General features: G+C 40.0%; 1 protein-coding gene across 2 annotated transcripts; it reads right to left on the minus strand.

Annotated features, from left to right (window-relative positions):
• Window positions 1–3,529: 3,529 nt before the first annotated feature.
• On the minus strand, window positions 3,530–18,172 carry LOC148008138 (3-oxoacyl-[acyl-carrier-protein] synthase I, chloroplastic-like). Of its 2 annotated transcripts, XR_015690242.1 has the most exons (9): window positions 17,721–18,172; window positions 14,609–14,958; window positions 5,156–5,587; window positions 4,842–5,015; window positions 4,649–4,762; window positions 4,445–4,546; window positions 4,244–4,310; window positions 3,983–4,137; window positions 3,530–3,848 (listed from the first exon to the last, which is right to left on the minus strand). XR_015690242.1 is itself a non-coding variant. In XM_087674458.1 (8 exons), the coding sequence occupies exons 1-8, from the start codon at window positions 17,830–17,832 to the stop codon at window positions 4,070–4,072; spliced, it is 1,419 nt and encodes a 472-aa protein (XP_087530584.1). In that variant the 5' UTR covers window positions 17,833–18,171; the 3' UTR covers window positions 3,834–4,069. The 2 variants fall into 2 exon arrangements, 1 of the variants encoding a protein (XP_087530584.1); XM_087674458.1 differs by having other exon boundaries at window positions 3,834–4,137; window positions 17,721–18,171.
• Window positions 18,173–19,009: the final 837 nt, after the last annotated feature.

The following is a 19,009-nucleotide window of genomic DNA, read 5'->3' on the forward strand; positions in this document are numbered from 1 at the left end:
TGGTTTGAGCTACATGGCTTTAGCATGGACAAGTTACCCCCTTCCATACTCCCTTGATGCACCATCTCTTGATTTGAGAAAGTTAGAGATTTGCAAGGTCATTAAGATGGATCTTACCCAGTTGGCGGACATGGTTGATGCTAGGGTAGGAGCTAGGGACAAAGATGGATTTCTACAACAACATTTCCTTCATACTACAAATGATGGATTTATTGTTCCCTTGAGATACTTGGACACCCACCTTTCTCATGGGATAAAATGTACTATTGGCCGATTGCACACCTCCTCACATCAGCTAGAGATTGAGACAGGTAGATATAGATCCATCCCACTAGAGGAGCACATATGCCAGATATGTCAAATTAGAGTGAGAGATAGAGGAGTCTTATATCTGCCATTGCCCAGTGTATTATGAGTGTGTAGTCATTTCCATTCTCTTTAGAGATAGAGTTGGACCACTATCTAGAGTCATGGATTTCACCGATCACACTGATGCCTTGGCCTCTTTCTCCTTGAGATATGATGGGTTCCAGACATGTGCCTCAAGAGTATAACTACTCCAAAACACCGAGGCCCTTTACAAAGGCAACTCATAGACTTCTTTGCAAAGGAGATTCAAGAGACTTCAATACAGTTACAACCCCAGTCCACATGAGAGAGAGACTCGCTGCTATAGTTCACACACAAATAAGGAATATTGATTGATCAAGCCATTCAACTTAGCGGATCCAAACGTCCTAAGACTCAACATAGACACTGATGACACCTTCATAGGCAAATAGGGGGGATTATTACTTGGGCTAGAGCTAGGCCCTCCATACCCACATGAGATTGTATCACTTGGAGCTCATGATTACTAGACAAAGCTCCATGTTTTACACACAACCATAGTCAAATTCATTTCTTATTTTGCTTTGTGCTACATATTTTTCCTAGATAGTTGTACCATCATACACATGATTGTAACTCAAGGTCTCAAAAGTCATTTTGCCCTTTAGTAGTAATATATCATCTCATCTCTCCCTCCCTCCCTCCCTCCCTCCCTCCCTCCCTCCCTCCCTCTCTCTCTCTCTCTCTCTCTCTCTCTCTCTCTCTCTCTCTCTCTCTTGTTGCATGTGTTTCCTTTTACAAGTTTGCTTTTCTTTTGTTTTGGGGGGGGGGGGGGGGGGGCGCCCCGGATGTCACAAAAGATCAATAAAAAAAACATTATGTTGCACAAGGCAAAAGCGAGACTGTGCACATTATCCAATACCACACCAAGATTGTGTAGTATATATATATTTTAACCTTACCTTATTTCTCGCAAGTGGAGCTTGTACATATGACTACCACACAATCTCTCATAGTCTCTTTATTAGGAGACTATGTGCCCATATATATATATTATGCCTCTCTCTCATAGTTTCTTCAATGAGACTTTATTTTCTTTTTTTTAATGATCCATTATTGAATCCACCTATAAAGTCATTTTACTACTAATTTTCTTTTATATTTGATGTTCTACACATTGCTTTCTTCTAGTTATTCATGTGTATTTGCTAGCTAAGGAATATCAATATTGGAAGCATAATATTATTAACATTATTTAGATGTGAAGTTGCTTACAATATTGAACAACATATCTACTCTAGATAACACATGCATTGAGTTGGAGCATCTAGTATATATTATGTTGCGGATTGCTATATTGCTTGCGTATCTTTGATGTGTTAAGATGTCACTCATGTATTGAGCTATGTGCATACTACGTTTGACGTTTTTCAACAAAATTTAACTTTTGAGCTATGGACTATCATGCATGTCATGGACTATAGTGATTCTTTCATGTATTGACAATGTGGTCTAACATCCACAATGACATTTTGGCTCATTTTTATGGTTGTTGTCTACTTAATTGTTGGTTACATGTTGAAATTCTATAGAAATTCAACGCTGAAATTCTTTCATGTATTGGCAATGTGGTCTAACATTCACAATAACATTATGGATCATTTTTATGGTTGTTGACTACTTTATTGTCGGTTGCATGTTGAAATTCTATAGAAATTTAATAATGTTGTGTCAAGTTGTCTAAAAATTTCCCCTACTTACGAATCATCTTATACTAAATGTAGCCAATTTTTTGAAACACTATTTTGGGTTCATCATCAAATAATATAGTTTGTCATATCAAGAAGCTTTAAGTGATGAACTTTGCATATTCAAAGGAGCAAACATATAATGCCTTCACACAAAACAAGTCAATAAAGCCCATCTATCTTAAGGGCATTCTTCCATGTGATCACTATGAGAAAGGGTACTACACTCTAGATCTATTAGCACAAGAAGCTCATTGATATTAGAGTGAAGCCAAAGCACTCCCATGTCTAGTCATCTAATTGAGTTCAACACTATTTTGAGCCTTGAATGCTCAAGAGATTAGGTTCAAGGATACTGCAAAGGCTAAGTTCTTAGTTATCACATTGCTTGAGAGTTGGAACACATTTCATATTACCATAAGCTATTCCACACCACTTCAATATTGGAGTGTCAAGTATAAATGTTGAGAATAGCTTGCTCATGTAAGGGGTCAACCACAAGAATGTTGATGCTAGCAGCATCTCTAATGCTTTGATAGTGAAAGGAAGGCCTTGATCAAGAGAGAATTCTAATATTGAGGGAAATCTTGTGACAAAGTTAAGTGTTATAATCTGCCATGTTCTCTTAAAAAAACAGTAAATGCTATAATTGTGGCAAAAATGCCATTTAAAAGGTATTGCTACAAGTGGAAGAGGGACAAGGCGGCAAACGATGAGAGATACCTTCTACAAGTATATTGCCTTTTCATGTGTTATTACCATTAGAAGGTGGCAATCCTCCTCTTACGATCAAGAACATGAACAAAGGTTTCATTAATTTGCGCATCCACAAGGAAGCTAAAAGCCAATTCCATGAAAATTGGATGTGCAACGATTTGGAAAATTCGATATGTAACTAAGTGCATAACTACACATCGTGCCACTTGTGTAGCAATGCATACATGTAGTTGAGCAGTATGCATTCATACTCGCAGATAATATAGACCAATACATGTACAAGCAACCAAGACATCTTCCTTAAAACCTGGAGCAAGCAAAGTTTCGGTTTATTCAAAGTGAGCAAACAACTAAAGGCAACCGTCCCAGCAAACCAATTAGAAATAGTAGCCACCACAAGGTACACTCATTAAAGCTGTGCTCAATGAGTTAGAGTGGATGTCGTTTAATACTTATAGAGTGAAACTACAAGCAAGCCCCAAAGAAAACTTGAAATTCCAACATCTGCACGAGTGATCCTCCTTTAGAACGCTCATGAATCGTCCGTCCTCTTCTTTTTGCACCGCATGTTTATGATTTCGAACAGATGTAAACTGCATGGGAAATTCGCGTGTAACAATACATAAACTCGAAATTACTGGGAGTTCTCTATTGCAGGAACACGTTGGAAATCGCATGCCCTCGGAAGATTTAAAGTTGTGAACATATAATAGCCCAGAAGAACTGCTGTGTATTATTCTGCAATTTGCACGTGGTAGTCCCTGAAACTTGCCTTTGTTAGAAACGTATATAGATTATGGTACGGTGGTATCAAGGTCGTATCTTCAGTGTACTTCGAAACCCGGTAAGGTAACTTTCTTAAGGGGAGGAAAAAAGCACTCTTAATTTCTCATTATTTTCGTCTATATCACAAACTTTCTTCTTTGGCGCGCCTGCTAAACTACCCTTTGGTTTAGGACTCAAAATTCCACGTACAGAAAATACCAAAAAATACAAGAACTAGACTGCCATACCAGACTTCCCACGTGAAACTCTGCAGGTTCAATTCTTACTCTGCACTCAAGAATGGTATTAGTCACTGTACCGCTCACGGGAATAATACACTACTGCTCAAGAGAATAATGCACTACTGACCAAGCTAATGAATTGACCTCAATCTGCATTCTCTGTTTGTTCTGAAAACCTACCTGACCACTAAAAAAATGGTGCCATTTTGGCACCGCCTCAATTTCCTCTACAAGCTATCAAGAAGGCTCTCCTCCAGCAAAAGTCTCTCAAGGATTGTAAGGAGCAAAGACAACCACAGAATTGTGCCCACCAAATCCAAAGGAGTTTGAAAGAGCTGCAAGCACCACATTTCCATAATGAGCTACATACAGCAAGGTGTAAAATAGAACCACGAGCATGGCATTGCACAGATTTTAAAGCAAAGTTATTTCAATACTCACCAACATGAACCTCATGTTGCTGCTTTTTACCAGCTACAGTATCGAACTCCACTGCGGGTTCCGGGTTCTACATGACAGACAAGATTCTTCAGAAAAGCCAAACAGTGATTTTGTTAAATGTGATCTTCCAATAGGAAAACAACTGATAGCTAGACAAATCATTCTGTGATAAGACTGTTCGTTTGACACCACCAGACTTACAAACTGATTAATTGTTGGATGAACCCAGCCTGTGTTGATAGCCTTGATTGTTGCAATCGCTTCAAGCCCTCCAGCTGCTCCTAAACTGTGCCCTATCATTGACTACAGAACAGTAGCATGCTGTTAAAACTTATATCTTGAACCAGTACCATTACTGCCATGACTATGGAACAAAAAATCAACGGAAGTAACATTAGGGCTTACCTTCGTGCCGTTCATTTTAATTTCTCTAGGATTTTTGAACACTTTTCTAATGGCATTTACTTCAGCAAGGTCACCAACAGGTGTAGACGTGGCATGAGCATTTATGTAATTGACCTGCAAAAATCCCATGTTGTTGACACACCTACAGGGGGTGCATTCACAAAGAAAAACTGCCACTCCTTTATTTATCTACCTCTTCAGCTGCAACTCCTGCATCCTCAAGTGCCCGTTCAATGCATGATGACACCCCCAATCCATCAGCTCTTGGATCAGTCATGTGATAAGCATCACATGTGACAGCCCCACCGAGATACTCAGCAAAAATTGGTGCTCCTCGCTTCAAGGCATGTTCCAAGCTCTCCATCACCTTCATGCAGCAATAGAACAATAAAGAACCAGTATGTTTTGTCAACACCAAATTGAGAATTAGCAGCCACAAAAGTTGAGGTAAAATGTGCAAAAACCCCAGTTCTTTCAAAGGAAAACTGAAGAGAGAGAAATATTTACCAGAACACCAGCACCTTCACCCATGACAAAACCATCTCGATCTTTGTCCCATGGCCGAGATGCAGTCACAGGATCATCATTCCTCTGAGAAAGTGCCCGGCAAGCAACAAATCCTCCCAATCCCACTGGAATAATGGCTGCCTCTGTTCCTCCAGCAACCATTACATCTGCCTCACCCCTCCGGATGTGGTTTGCAGCTGCATAAAAACAGTAGTTCGAAGTTGCACATGCTGTTGAAATAGAGTAATTGGGGCCCATAAGCCCTAGTTCTATAGCCAACAACGCTGAGCCCATGTTGGTAATAGCATAAGGAATGAAAAAGGGGGTTATCCTCTTGTATCCTTTTTCAATCAGGGCCTGAACCCCATCTGAGAACACGGTCAAACCCCCCATGCCTGACCCAACCAGAACCCCTACCTTCTGCTTGTCAACCTACATAATAGAGTGAAAACAAGACCGTCAAAAAATGCCCTTTGGATTCAACCAAGTCTCCTGCTTAGGCAAAACGGAAGCGTGCAGGTCAGTCTCTATTTTGAACAATATATCCAGAAAAAATGAAGAGAAAATTGTCCATCTGACAATGTAATAAAAAGGAGTATTTGCTTTTACACTTTCATCTGTGGTGAAGAAAGGTAAGAAAAACAGACTGTGATCTTGTGCGCTTGCACAACCAACATACAGTTCTGCACATGCTAAATGGAAATATGACCAAAAGGTACGGTACAGGTTTCACATAAACAAGGTTTTAGGCTTTTAAAACAACTGTAAAAAGTTAAGGAATAATACATGATTTTCTCAAAGCACACAGAAGGCCTATCAAGAGGACAACTGCAGATGCACCTGCTATGGACAGCTGCTCCTGTAAGGATAGCACTCGCTACTCACAATTTTGTGAGGAAAGCCAGCAAAAGCCATGCAAGTACAAAATTGGCAAGTCGTGCTGAAACCAGCCTGCCTTCTCAAAGAGGGTGGTAATGACTTGATTAATCAACAATTACAGCTAGAAACTAATTACATAAAATTGAAATGCACGACTTACCACTTAATCTTGGACAACGTACAGCCAATTGGCCCCAAAATTGGTGCCCCTTGTAATATTTATTTGACTTGTATTGCAATCCAAAATGAATACATTGAGATTCCTTGAATCTCCTTTGCTCTCCAATTGCCTCTTGCTGTCTCGAATGACCAGTGAGCCTTCAAACCAATTTGCCCCTTGGTTTGTTTGGGGAATGGCCTTCAACTATGCTCCTTGAGTGACAAATTCAGCCCCAAATGTCTACTGGCTGGATCGTCACTTGAATCTATTGAAATTGCCCCAATTTAAGTGATTGAAGTTCAAGTCTCTAGACCTTCATTCTGAGCAATCTTCCAAAGTGGCTGTCAAAACCTAATTTTTGCTATAAATTTGGGTTTACAGCAAAGATTAGTCGAAATCTCCACCTCTAATGGCTGATCTTGCTGAAAATTGCTCAAGAAAAATGGGAAAACACTAGAGGATGAGAGAGTGCTGAAGAGAGAAATTTCTGATTTTCTGCACGAGAGGAGAGAAATCTTTCGCTGCCGTGTTTTGGACAGCATTAAATGCTATCACCTGCTGCCCTAGGGGCCTTCTACTGCTATCACCAACTTGCCTACTACTAGACAGCCTCTGAAGACAGTCACTTGCTTGAAAACCCTCCTAGCTGGCCTCCAATGCCTCCTAATCGCTGGTGCCTACAGCAAAACAGCTCCTCCATTAATTCTCTAACTTGAGAATGGTCATTTTCCCTCTCTCCCAACCTCCAAAAACATTTTCCTCGCTTGCATAGGCAAGTTTTGCCAAGTGGCAACCTCCCAAAACTATATCCAACATAATTTAGATATATTAAATTGATTTTCAAAATGTTAATTTTGAAAATTAATTTAATGATTATTTACAACTCAAGAAAAGTAATTTGACTAACCAACAATTAAATTGGCTAGGCCAATTTATCACACAAGTGATCTTGAGCACTTGTTAGCCGGGATTCTAGTGTCATCATTCACACTTAGAGCTAATTAAATAGTCTAGGCCAAATTCTAACGCCATGTACCACCTAGTACCTATCCAATGCAACGTGCTACAACTTTTGCCTTTAGGCACTCACTGATATTTTGTCCAACATTGTGAAATAACTAACCTGGACCTCACATGTGCAAGTCACATTTGCACATTTAATTAACTCTTTAATCAAATGCTAAGCAAAGCATCAAAATTTCACGTCCCCATGACATATACACACTAACAAGCCTATATTTGATTGGTCCAAACTCCCAACCACTCTTTGCTCCAAATACTATTGCTGTCCCACCAACATAGTCATCCTTAATCATTATCATTATCATAGCCATCCACCAATCCGATGGTGTGGCATAATCATACTCGAGTTTTTCTACCACAAGTGCAATAGTGAAACATCTCAACCATGTTGCCCAAAACTAAATCCCAGCATGTAGGAAAGTGTTATACGCCAACGATCCTAGGATGTCATGGCCCACATGGACACCTGCCTTAGCAATACTAGCTACATCATCAATTGTTGCAAACTATATATCAACTTAAGCGATGGTCCTTGGATCTGATCTTTGAATAAAAAGTGTTAGTTACAACCAATCTACAACTATCAGTTTTGACTCCAAACTATAGAGTTTAGGGGTTTGTACCAATTGTTCTCTCCTCTAGTTGTGCAATAAGGTGTATACCCTACACTTGGTATCAAGGCAAACTCATTCTCACGACAACAAAGCAAAAAACCACTTGTTCTTACTCTCCTTGTTGTGCATTTAGGTGCTCACTGTACAGCTGGTATCAAAGCAAACTCAACCTTCAATCAACAAAAAGTACTTAGTGAAGTTGTTATACAATTTTCTTCGGTTTAAATAAAAGCCAACTTACAAGAATCAAGTAAAGAAATAAAGCCCTAAAGTAGGGAGAAGGTTAAGTTGTAATACAATCTACAAGGCCCAAATCGTGAACCTAACATTTCACCATCCAATCATTAGTCATATTCCAACCCTAGAGTAGGTAGAAGATAAAGTTGGTTTTACAATTTCTGTAAGTCACACACCCAAATGGTTGCACCATGAGCTCATTAGCCCCATCCCACACCAACTTCATCGCAAAGGATCAAAGGTAAGGGCTCCCAATGATAGGTATACATAAAAAGGCTCCAATAGGCTCACTATCTTTCATAGGCTTCATGCTTGTTGCTGATCGCAAGCTAAAGTGCAGTGATATATGCAATTGAGGCATCCTTATAGACTAGTGGATATAAAAGAATAAAGACTACTGATATCCTTTGAGGCTTAAAGTGAATTAAGAAGTGTAGTGACGTATACAATTGAGACATCCTAATAGACCAATCGATATAAATGTAAAAAGATTATTAATATCCTTATGATACCACATGTAACATGCACGATTTTGGTAGCCAATCAAGAGACATACCGAGGCAATGCCATCCAAAACCTCCTTGGAATACCGTGAACTCTGTTGCCTCGGATCATTGAGTCTACCTCGCAAGGGGAGCTCAGCCCTAAGGATTAACCTATAAATAAGGTTCCTAAACAATACTAAGGTCACCTAACAATTTAGCTAATGTCCATCACTGGCAATTGTTTATACAAATCAGCCTAAACCAAAGCAAAGAGAATGTAATATCCCCATCTTCTATGTATCAATGGAGGCTAGTAGAAACGAAGAATTCATATGTGTCCACTAACTAAACATGCTCGTTCCCATCCTCATTATCTTCAGTTTGGACTGTTATCTCTAGGCCCCACACCGATAAGGTCAAGATGGAGGGGTTGGAGTGAGTTAGGGTAATAGGGAAATATTTAAAAGTTGTAACATTTTACCCCCAAAACATTGTACTATAGGATAGGTGCATATTGAATCGACAAGTAAACCATGAAATGGCTGTAAAGTTATGGAAATGTTTATGAGCACAAGACACAAATTTCAAGCATTTCAATGGTACATTTTAGTGAGACATTGCAAGCATTTCACACATTTCAGGTTTGACGACTCCTTACCCTACATGTCATGTGTTTCTACCACAACCGATACCAATCACAACATTGATTTTTCTTCACTTAAAAGCAAAATGTGTCTCCCTTGGCAATTACATTGGTGGCATAGTCGATCTTGATTAAAGATTTTCCTATGACATGGAACATATTCCATAAAATGGGTAACATTTAGGAAAATACTTTTTTGGTCAATGGGCTCATCTAATCGCGAAACGATGGACTTCGTTCAGCTCTATTTATTTGTCCGATGCTAACTACAATAAACAGTTTGTGAATCACAAAGATAGCCACTGTTTGGTTAAATTACTTTGTGCTATGCTTACTACATTACAGGATTTGCTGAATGTCGAGAGAACCATTCTACTACCTTTATCGTGCTTTAAGTGATAGCCTCGTCAAGTCAATATGCTGGTCTTTCTTCAGTTAGATTACTTTGTGCCATACTAACTACAATAAAGATTTAACCAAATGCCAAGATAGCCATTCTACTATCTTTACTCTTTGTCATGCTAAGTAAAGATGTCCACTTGATTCCATATAAGCCAAAGCAGATGCACCAGAGTAACCCATCTAATCATTCAAGTCACCTTCAAGTCACATTGCTTGCTTGGGAGGATTGCTTTTGCAAACCACCATTTACAATCTAAGTATAAGCACATGCATATGCTCTAAAGTTGTCATCTATTAATTCAAGATGTCTTTAAATTCCATGCCTTTTGATAAAAAGTTGCTTTTTGAGACAATTTATCATAGTCTTGGCAATAAGCATTCTCTTTTTACAGCTAGACTAATTGTGAATGAAAGTATTGATGTTATTTATACCACAATTATCATATGCTATGTTACTTCTACCAGTATAATTGGGGCAAACCCTAAATGATAGTGTTCAAGTATCGATCATATAAACTCATATTCTATAGAGATCTATGCTCAAAATTATTAGCAGATAAGACATCACAAAACTTAAAAGACAGCACACAAAGGAAGTATCAATGGAGCTTATCTCCACAACAGCAATGGGTCTACCTAAAGAATCCAAATGCAAAAAGTAAAGCAATTTGGGTTCTGCCTAGCTTGTATCATGTACAAGCAGCCCTTTTTGGCCTACAACTTGGACTTGTGACCAAGAAATATATATCCAATATCCCATGTGAGTAATTTGACAGAGTATTAACATCCACTTCCTATATTCTAAAGCAAGAGAAAGCATGAAATATGCTTTCAGGAGGGCATAATTTAGACTAGATAGTCAACCAATTGAAAAGAAGGCCCTGGCAATACGAGCTTCAATACCGATTGGAAATTGTAACTTGTGAGGTATCCTAAGCATGATGTTCTCAGACTTGATGAGAACTAACTCCCAAGAATATTACCTTCTTAAAAGACTTACCAAGTGGCATAGGCAACCCCCAATTGCACTTGTATCATCAAAATAAATTCCTTGTGTACTCTATGTTTAGCCAAGCTTCTCATTTTCTAGCTTCTTTTCATCCTATGAGAGTGTTCCCTTGATAATGAAGGGATTGTCACAAGGGATGGCAATTTTTTGGTCCTAAAACATTCAAAATGGTAGCTTCTACCACCCCCAACCTGCTACATAGCCACAAGAAATGGCAGTTCAATGCCATCACCCTGTTGAACTAAAAATACATTAGCTTTACTTAAACAGCCCCAAAACATGCTTTATTAATGAAGAAACCTTGTTTATTTAAAAGAAACGCGATCCTAGAGAGTTTTTGTGTCCCACATGCTCAAATCCTTTTGGGAGGGCCCAAACTTTCTATAAATACATATGCTACCATCCATTCAGTCTTCAATCTCGTTTTTTCAGATTTCAGGTGTTTCAGCTTGCTGCCCACACCCCACTTACAGAGGACATCTCAGCCGAAGCTATCCATTGCTGTCTCCATCAGTTGGCGCCTGATTTCCAACCCTCTTCACGCAGTTTAAAGCCAATTCCAGCCAGGTGTCTGCTGTTCTTGTGCAGACCTGCTGCCATACAACCTGCCACATCATCGCAGCCTTGCGTTTGCTTCCTGTAAGCTGTCGCCCAGCTGCTGCAGGTGTCGACTGGCAGTTTTCTCTCTCTTCCAGCAATCGCCAGCTCCTACAAACTATCGCCAAGCTGTTCTGCCTGTGTTTGGCAGTTCTCTCTCCTACTGGCTATCCTGCCTATGTTTTAAGTTTCTCTCTCTCCTGCAAGCTATCCTACCTGCATTTTTACTCTCTCTCTCTCTCTCTCTCTCTCTCTCTCTCCCTCCTACAGTCTGCATTTTTAATCTCTCTCTCTCTTGCAAGCTGTCTTGCCTGCATTTTTAGTCTTCCTTACCTGCTGCCTGCATTTTCTCTCTCTCTCTCTCTCTCTCTCTCTCTCTCTCTCTCTCTCTCTCTCTCTCTCTCTCTCTCTCTCTCTCTCCTCGACGCCTGCATCAAATCCAGCTTCTCACTGCTGCGTTTGCTAGTGTTCGACATCCAAAGGCTGCCTTGCTGCAATTCGGGATCTGTTCAAAATACGACAAACTCTCCAGCTCATTACCCCTACCCTAATCCTTGCCTTGAGATACAGGAATTCGAGGTTCAGCATTCATTCACTAAATAGTGTGTTTGTTGCATGAGCATCGTATATTCAGTAGTCATATCACTTTATTCATTCACTGTGTTCATTGTCTCTGAGTTACCCTAACCCTAACTGTGTTCTTTTATCAGTCTGTGCTTTGTCGTATGGTTTCTGTTGATGTTTTTATGTTAGGGTATTTCTTCACACCCCATCACCAATTTTCCAATAAGCGGCAATGGATGAAAGAGGAAAATCAAGTATGGAAGTAACCAGACCAAAACACACATCTAATGGACCCTCTTTGAAGCTGAAACCACATCTGTGAGAGGAGATTAGTGCATTCAGAAGTAACCCAAACACCAAAGGAAGTACAGAACTGCCTTGCTTAACAGAAGCACCTCCTCTCCTTGATTGTTGAGAATCTGGCTCTTAAGGCTGCTCCACATTAGAACACGAGGCTAGCAGCAAAGACGTAGGAAGAAAGGAGGCTTCAAAAATGCACAAAAAGAAAAGAGCAAGGAACTACCAAAAGTAAAATAGGAACAGCAAAATCACACACAACAAAAGCAGCAATAGAAACCAGGTGCCTATAGACAACATGAATGGGTCAAATTCAGGAAACTGACTCACATACAAGAAAAGGAAATGGCTAAACAATGGTAAAGCTATGGCCTTTAGAATACATGCATCAAGGTAATTAGTAAATCGGTAAATGTTCAGGAGTAAGCCATCTAGTTTGAAACAAATCAAGTGATACTTTGAATGAAGATTTAGGAAATGATGAAATAGAAATGGAAATGGTGCAACCTCAACAACTAGAAATTATGCAACAGCATGTCCTGTGACTATGAAAATGCTGCAGCAGATAGGCTCATGACAGCAAAGTGCAACTGTTAACAACATGCTAGAATCAAATAAAGTGATACTGTTCTTATATCAAGCCTGACCAAGAGACTTTTCCAATCTGTCAGAAGCACAAACAATAGCAGGAAAGAAGTGAAGACCGTATAAAAACAAAGCAAGATTGCAAGAACCTGAGTTGGGCTGAGTTAAAAGAGATCACAAGTGGAAATGAAACTAAAAGAAGTGAATATGATAACAGGCTGCCTATATTTATTTATGCACAAAACACAAAGTATAGGCAGCACAATATTCAAAGTTCTGCAACCAACAGGCAGTCATGAAAATGACCAAATAGGTGGGCAACAAATTACCCATGACCAAAATAGCCAAAGATGAATATATGCAAAGAACTACTCAAGTTAAAACTTTCAGGCCTTCAATGTCTCTCCTTGCCTTCCCTATTCTAAAGTGCATGTTTTAAGATTGTGGCTGAGCAATATAGCTGATGACATCACACATAGGTATGGCATTTAGTACTAGCTAAGGACAGCAGCCCACATCAGGATTCAGCAGTTTATCATGGCCAAATCTAATTCCTCTGATCACTCAAAAAATTCCAAACCCCTCAAAAGCCATTTATTTTGAAAAATGGTTGCATCAACCTCTCTGAAGCAGTTCAGTTTGTACATGTGAGGATGCCCCCCCCAATACAGCTAATCATTGCCTGAGTAGTAGCCCAAACAACCTCAGATTTTCTGCAACAGCAGCAGTCTAGATCAGTCTATACCCATTAATGCCTGCTTTGCAGCCTGAAACCCATGTCCACACAACCAACCATCAGCAATTAGACTTCAGACATGGTGGAAAAGACCAATGAGAATCAACACTTCATTTTGCATTTTCAGGTAGCAGAAGAGGGCTTCCAAGGGAGGAACCCCTCCCCCCCTGCCAAACAAAAGAAAAGTAATCTGCAACAACTGCCTGCACTGGTCTTCTTGATCCAATAGCCACATTTAGAACAGTATGCACAATGGCATGAAAAAGTATGTGACTTCCATGCTTTCAACATGATCATGCTATTTGGCTGCAGAGAATAATCTGCATCCTAGCTAAGCCTGCACCTCATACAAGTGATTGTCAATGAGAATGGCCAGTGCACAAACGAGAAGGCATGAGGACTATGGGTAAACCAAGGAATTGCATGCTGTATTTCAGCGTGTGGCTGATCCAGTTGGATATTGCTTCTGCCATTCACCACTCCACAGAGTGTGCAACTAGCCCACATACAATTTCGCAATTGCATCATCTGTTTAAGTTTCTCCTCAATCTACAAGCCAATCAGTTTGATGTCATATGAGATCTAGCTTCTAGCTAAGCCTGTACACAATACAGACGTCAACCGGGATTTTCATCAACATGAAATATGGCAGATGGGGAGATCACAGCTGTGAAGATAACTGCAAGCAGTAGACACGTGCTCATCACAGGTTCATAGTCACATGACAATATTGAGCTGTTCTGCAAAGTGCAGTTTCCGAAGTCCATGAAAGCATGAGAGTGAAATGGCAAGAATGCACTATTGTACAAAATCACAGGCATGCCAGTTGACTTGAGGATTCTCAAACCAAACCAACTCCAGGATTGGCCTTCAATAAAGTAGCACACATAATTGGAGACTGATTCCATTTGATACGTTCACAGCAACTAACATTTGTACAAGTGAGACACCACCACCTAGCCAACTTGGTTATTGCAGCGTTCTTAAAAAGTAAGTGCATCTGCAGAGTGCTTTTCATTTTTGTCACAATTTCAATGAAAAAAAGCAGCAGTGAGAAAGGGCATAGCATAATTGTCATATGGTAATAGGTCAATAATAGATGCTGGATAGTAAAACAGAGAATGCGAAAACAATTAAAAGTAGGTGAGGATGTTATTAAAAAGACTTGCACTAGATACATGCAAACTGGATATTACCGGTTGAAAGTTAGGTGTAAATGTACCTTGTCCAAATTTTCTCCACCAAGTTTTGCATTCTCCAAGGCTTTTTTCCCACTCACGATGCAATATCGAAGACAATCATCCAGGCGACGATCATTCTTCCCATCAATGTACCCTTCAGATGAAAAGTTTTTAATTTGTCCTGCAAATCTTGTAGGAAACTTTGAAGCATCAAATCGATCGATTAGTCCAATGCCACTCTGTCCTTCCAGAAGCTTCTGATAATAAGTGTCTACATCATTTCCAAAGACAGAAACAAGCCCCATCCCTGTAATCACAACTCTCTTTTTTGGATCAGTTTCCCTTTTTGGTGCACCAGTGGAAAGAGTAGCTCTTGGGCTCAGCTTGACACCTAAAACCAAATAGAAGTCTCAGAAAAAACGCATTTGTGCTGCAACTACCATATATTCAAGCTCAATCCTTAGCGATAATGACATCATTCTCATAATGATTCCAAAACCAAGACTACAGTTACTACCTGAATTAGAACTTTCTATTGAGAAGGATTTCAACAAAAGCAATAAAGCAAAGAAAAAGTTCAGCTTAAGAAATATGCTCCTGGGCTGTGACCTACTACCTAAATCAGAATTTCCTTGGAACAAACAAACAAACAAACAAAACCATTTTTAGCCTTGCCATACAAATTGAAATCAAAATTTTACTCTCAATAACATACAAAGAAAGAAAAACACCTAACGTTGGCATAGCCTTAACATACTACCTGATCAATAGCTTCATTGCCATGACATTCCTAGCAAACTAACAAGGTTCACTTGCATTCAATTGATGCTAGCAAACAATTAAGTGACCTAAAATCTACCTCAAATATACGAGTGATGGAAGACATCAAACTGTACAAGTTTCAAAATTATAGACACTAAATAAAACAAACACATATCATCAGTTGCTTCATGATCTATTGGAGATACATCATGATCTACTGAAGATGCATATCAGCCAGGTCCATTCACCAGTACATGCACCTTGCTACCAAGTTTTACTGTACATTCCACTGGGAACCATTAGAAAGTTTGATCATACACATTCGTTTGATCATGTCCATCAAATTGCCTGGCATGAACTATAAGAAAGTCTGATCATACAAGTTTGTTTGATCATGTCCACTCAAATTTGCCTGGCCAAGTTTAACTCCTAGTTTGGATCTCCAAATAGGATTTGTAGGAATGGCCATTGATAGATGACATGGTTTTGTATCTACACATTATCACACACTTAGACCCTAGCATTTGTGCTCAGGGCTCCCTTTAGCATTTGGACTAAAGAGGTAGACCCTTAGGACTTTTGGCAAGGGATCCCCACCAACACTTATGGCCATTTGAAAACTCTCTGTCTTGACAATTTTTTGTTTTAAATCCCACAGTCAAAAAGCACAATACAGCCTTTTTCAGAAGGTGACAACAGATCAGTAGAGCACTTTATGAGCCTCAAGCATGTGAAGATCTAGAACCAAGCAAACCTAATGCAAATAAAGTTTGGTGTGTAACCTCAGCAAATAACAAAAGTATGGTGTGTAACTTCAGCTTGCACAGCTACAGTTGAGACATGTTAAGGGCTTATAATTCTACCATTCACCGTTTTAGGGGAGGGGAACTTGGACTATTTTGGTAATCCTCCTCAAATGCAAAAATTATTCAGTTTTCAGATTTCAGGTTTTCACTCTGGTTGCCTTACTTCCAATGCTCATGTATTACATTCCCCAAACCATGCACATAGGTTCATCTCATCATAGTTCCTTAATTTTCAGACTAGGCAAGTTCTGAGACAGAATTGGGAGTTTACAACAATATAAATAACTTGAACCCCAAACTAGGACAAGCTAATCAGAATATTCAAATAGCGAAATGATTCTACGACTATGCACTGCAAAACACAAAGAGCAAACATTTTTTTGCATGTTTACAAATGAGCATGCAAATCAAGAAAAGATCCCTAAAGCAGAATTAATAAGACTAGTATGCTGAATTAATGAGACTAGTATGCTTTCTGACTCTATAAAGCAAATATCCTGCTAGTAAACTTTTGAGGAAACAGGTTGTTGCATGTTTTGAGAATGAATATCCCATTGTGGCAATATCCTTGAAATATAATTGGTTGCACATACATATACTGTTACTGGGAAAATGTTACTTTCTGCTGGTGAAGATTTGGGAAAACTGTGTTTTTTGGTTCTTTAAGAATGAATATCCCATTATAGAGAGATCCTTCAAATATAATTGACTGGATGTCCGTGTTCTCTGTTTGGGTGAAAATTACTTTTAGCACTTGCATGGTCAGCATGGCAAATCCAGAGGATCCATCATTAGTTCTACCTTAGATGCTAAAAATGTCTGTGAAGATCCTAATTTTAAGATCTTCATATCCATCAGAATTACATGAGATCATTGGTAGATCCCCCATGTTCAGCGACCTATCAGCTTTCATGGTGTTTAATGCCATGTTCAAGAGCTGTGAGTGCACATGGCATAGTATGGCATATCCTAAAAACTATAAGACGTCATGCATAAAGTTATCTAGGGCAAAGCTACAGCATGCGACTCCCATACTCCCAACTAACTAGAATGAAAAGAAATGTCCATTTGCAGCTGCTTGAAAGGGGATTCTCAAGACAAGATCCCTGCATATTAACATGCATGTCATTTGCAACTCATTAGCATGGAATAAACTTTGCAGCTCCAGCTTAGCTACTAGCAAATATCGAGATCAATCATGATCTAGATACAAGTGCACCGTACCAGCATTCCCCAACGAAGTTCCCTCTGACCTTGAGCGTCGACCAAAATGCTAAAAAACATATCAGCTATTTTCTATTGACCAGCGTTATACAGTGCTATGTTCAAACGCAAGATGCTGGTTGAGTCAGCACATTAATGTAGCCAATCTTATGTTTGCAACGATGACAGAAGTGAGAGAGATTCCCACGGTGGCAGAACAGCTAACGCAACCTTTAGAAAAGAACAGTAACACATGACGATGAACGCAAGACAGAAGACAACGAGAGATTTCGCAAAATGTTCCGAGAAAATGCCGCGCCCTTTGCAAAGGAGGAGAGCGAACTCAAAACGATAAGCTAAACAAAACAAGATTGAAATGCACCTGGAGATGCGCGTTGTAGAGTAGGAGAAGAAGAACTGAGGCCGAAATCTGCAACTCCGTCGGAGGCGGCCCGCAAGCCATTGTAGTGCACGAAAATTGAAGAAGCCGCCATAGCTGAGGAGCTTAGGAGCGTCAACGGGAGTCGGAAGATTGGATCGTGCGTTTCACCGGGTCTGTTGCTTGTCTACAAATCGACGGGAATCCTTTGAGATGCGGCCGTCTTCTCTTCTTCTTCTTCTCGTTCCGACGCAAAAGGGGGGAGGAGCCTGGAGGCTATCTGGGAAGCTGGCAAAACGATGCAGTGCCCGGGATGAGGGGGATCGGGGACGGACACACAAAGAACCCCGGCCCCGTACGAAGCCGAGAGGGGGGGAGAGAGAGAAGAGATAGGGGGAGGCAGAAGAGACGGCTCACTTTTTCAGTGAAGCCACATGCAACAACGAAGCGAGTCTTTCTCGAGTCTCGTCCTCGTTCCCCCACCCCTACCTACATGCAGACCACCAGGTGCTGCCCCCACCTCTCTTTGCCCCCCTCAAACAAAACCTTCCACTCCAGAACACCCTCCTAATGCACACAATAACATATAACGTCTCATTCGCATGCTACCTACCTAGGCATTTTGGTCATTTTTATACCATTGCCAACCTTGCTTTCGATCTCATAAAATGTGAGCACACGTTAAGGATAGAGACCACAAAACCCTTGGTCAATTGGGTTGCTACCTACTTGTAAAATTTCTCTCAATCGCACACCATTGATGAGACTCTCCTTTTGATGGCATGGAATGTGAACACAAAGACACCTTGTGTTGGAGAAGGGAAATTGACCACAAAACCCAATAGTCCACTCTACCCCAAATGTTGACCTCTCTTTATGATGGCCCCATGTTGTATTTAATTGAAATCGCTAATGTCACTATCAAATTACTTAAAGATAAGGCACTGAATGTGCTTTTCAAGAGACAAAGAATTGCAAGAGATTTAACCTAGAGTTTGAATATCATTACACTTGGAGTAGAGTGAAATTTACCGACATGGGTGTGACTGATCATCACAATCGATGTGGGTATACTTGTCATTCATGGTGAACATAAAGGTCCCAAAAATAGGGACACTACATGTATTTGGCAAAGCTGAGCCTACCTAAAGCCTCGCAATTGGTGAAACATCAATTCTCTCTCTCTCTCTCTCTCTCTCTCTCTCTCTCTCTCTCTCTCTCAGCAACCCTAACAAATGGTAGGGTCCACCACTACATAGCAATACGTATCTAGTCCAGGGCTACATAGACAT

Source organism: Lygodium microphyllum, unplaced genomic scaffold (genome assembly GCF_053477565.2).
Source record: "Lygodium microphyllum isolate KBCC unplaced genomic scaffold, Lygodium_microphyllum_v1.1.10 scaffold_319, whole genome shotgun sequence".
NCBI lineage: Eukaryota > Viridiplantae > Streptophyta > Polypodiopsida > Schizaeales > Lygodiaceae > Lygodium > Lygodium microphyllum.

What these genes read in the sequence shown, in the direction of transcription:
- LOC148008138 (XM_087674458.1), bottom strand. Translation starts at nt 17,832, where the DNA reads ATGGCGGCTTCTTCAATTTTCGTGCACTACAATGGCTTGCGGGCCGCC. An exon ending in CAGGAGTTGCAGCTGAAGAG is followed by an intron (nt 4,763 to 4,841) that starts GTAGATAAATAA and finishes GGATTTTTGCAG; the next exon opens with GTCAATTACATAAATGCTCA. An exon ending in GCAACATGAGGTTCATGTTG is followed by an intron (nt 4,138 to 4,243) that starts GTGAGTATTGAA and finishes TGGTGCTTGCAG; the next exon opens with CTCTTTCAAACTCCTTTGGA.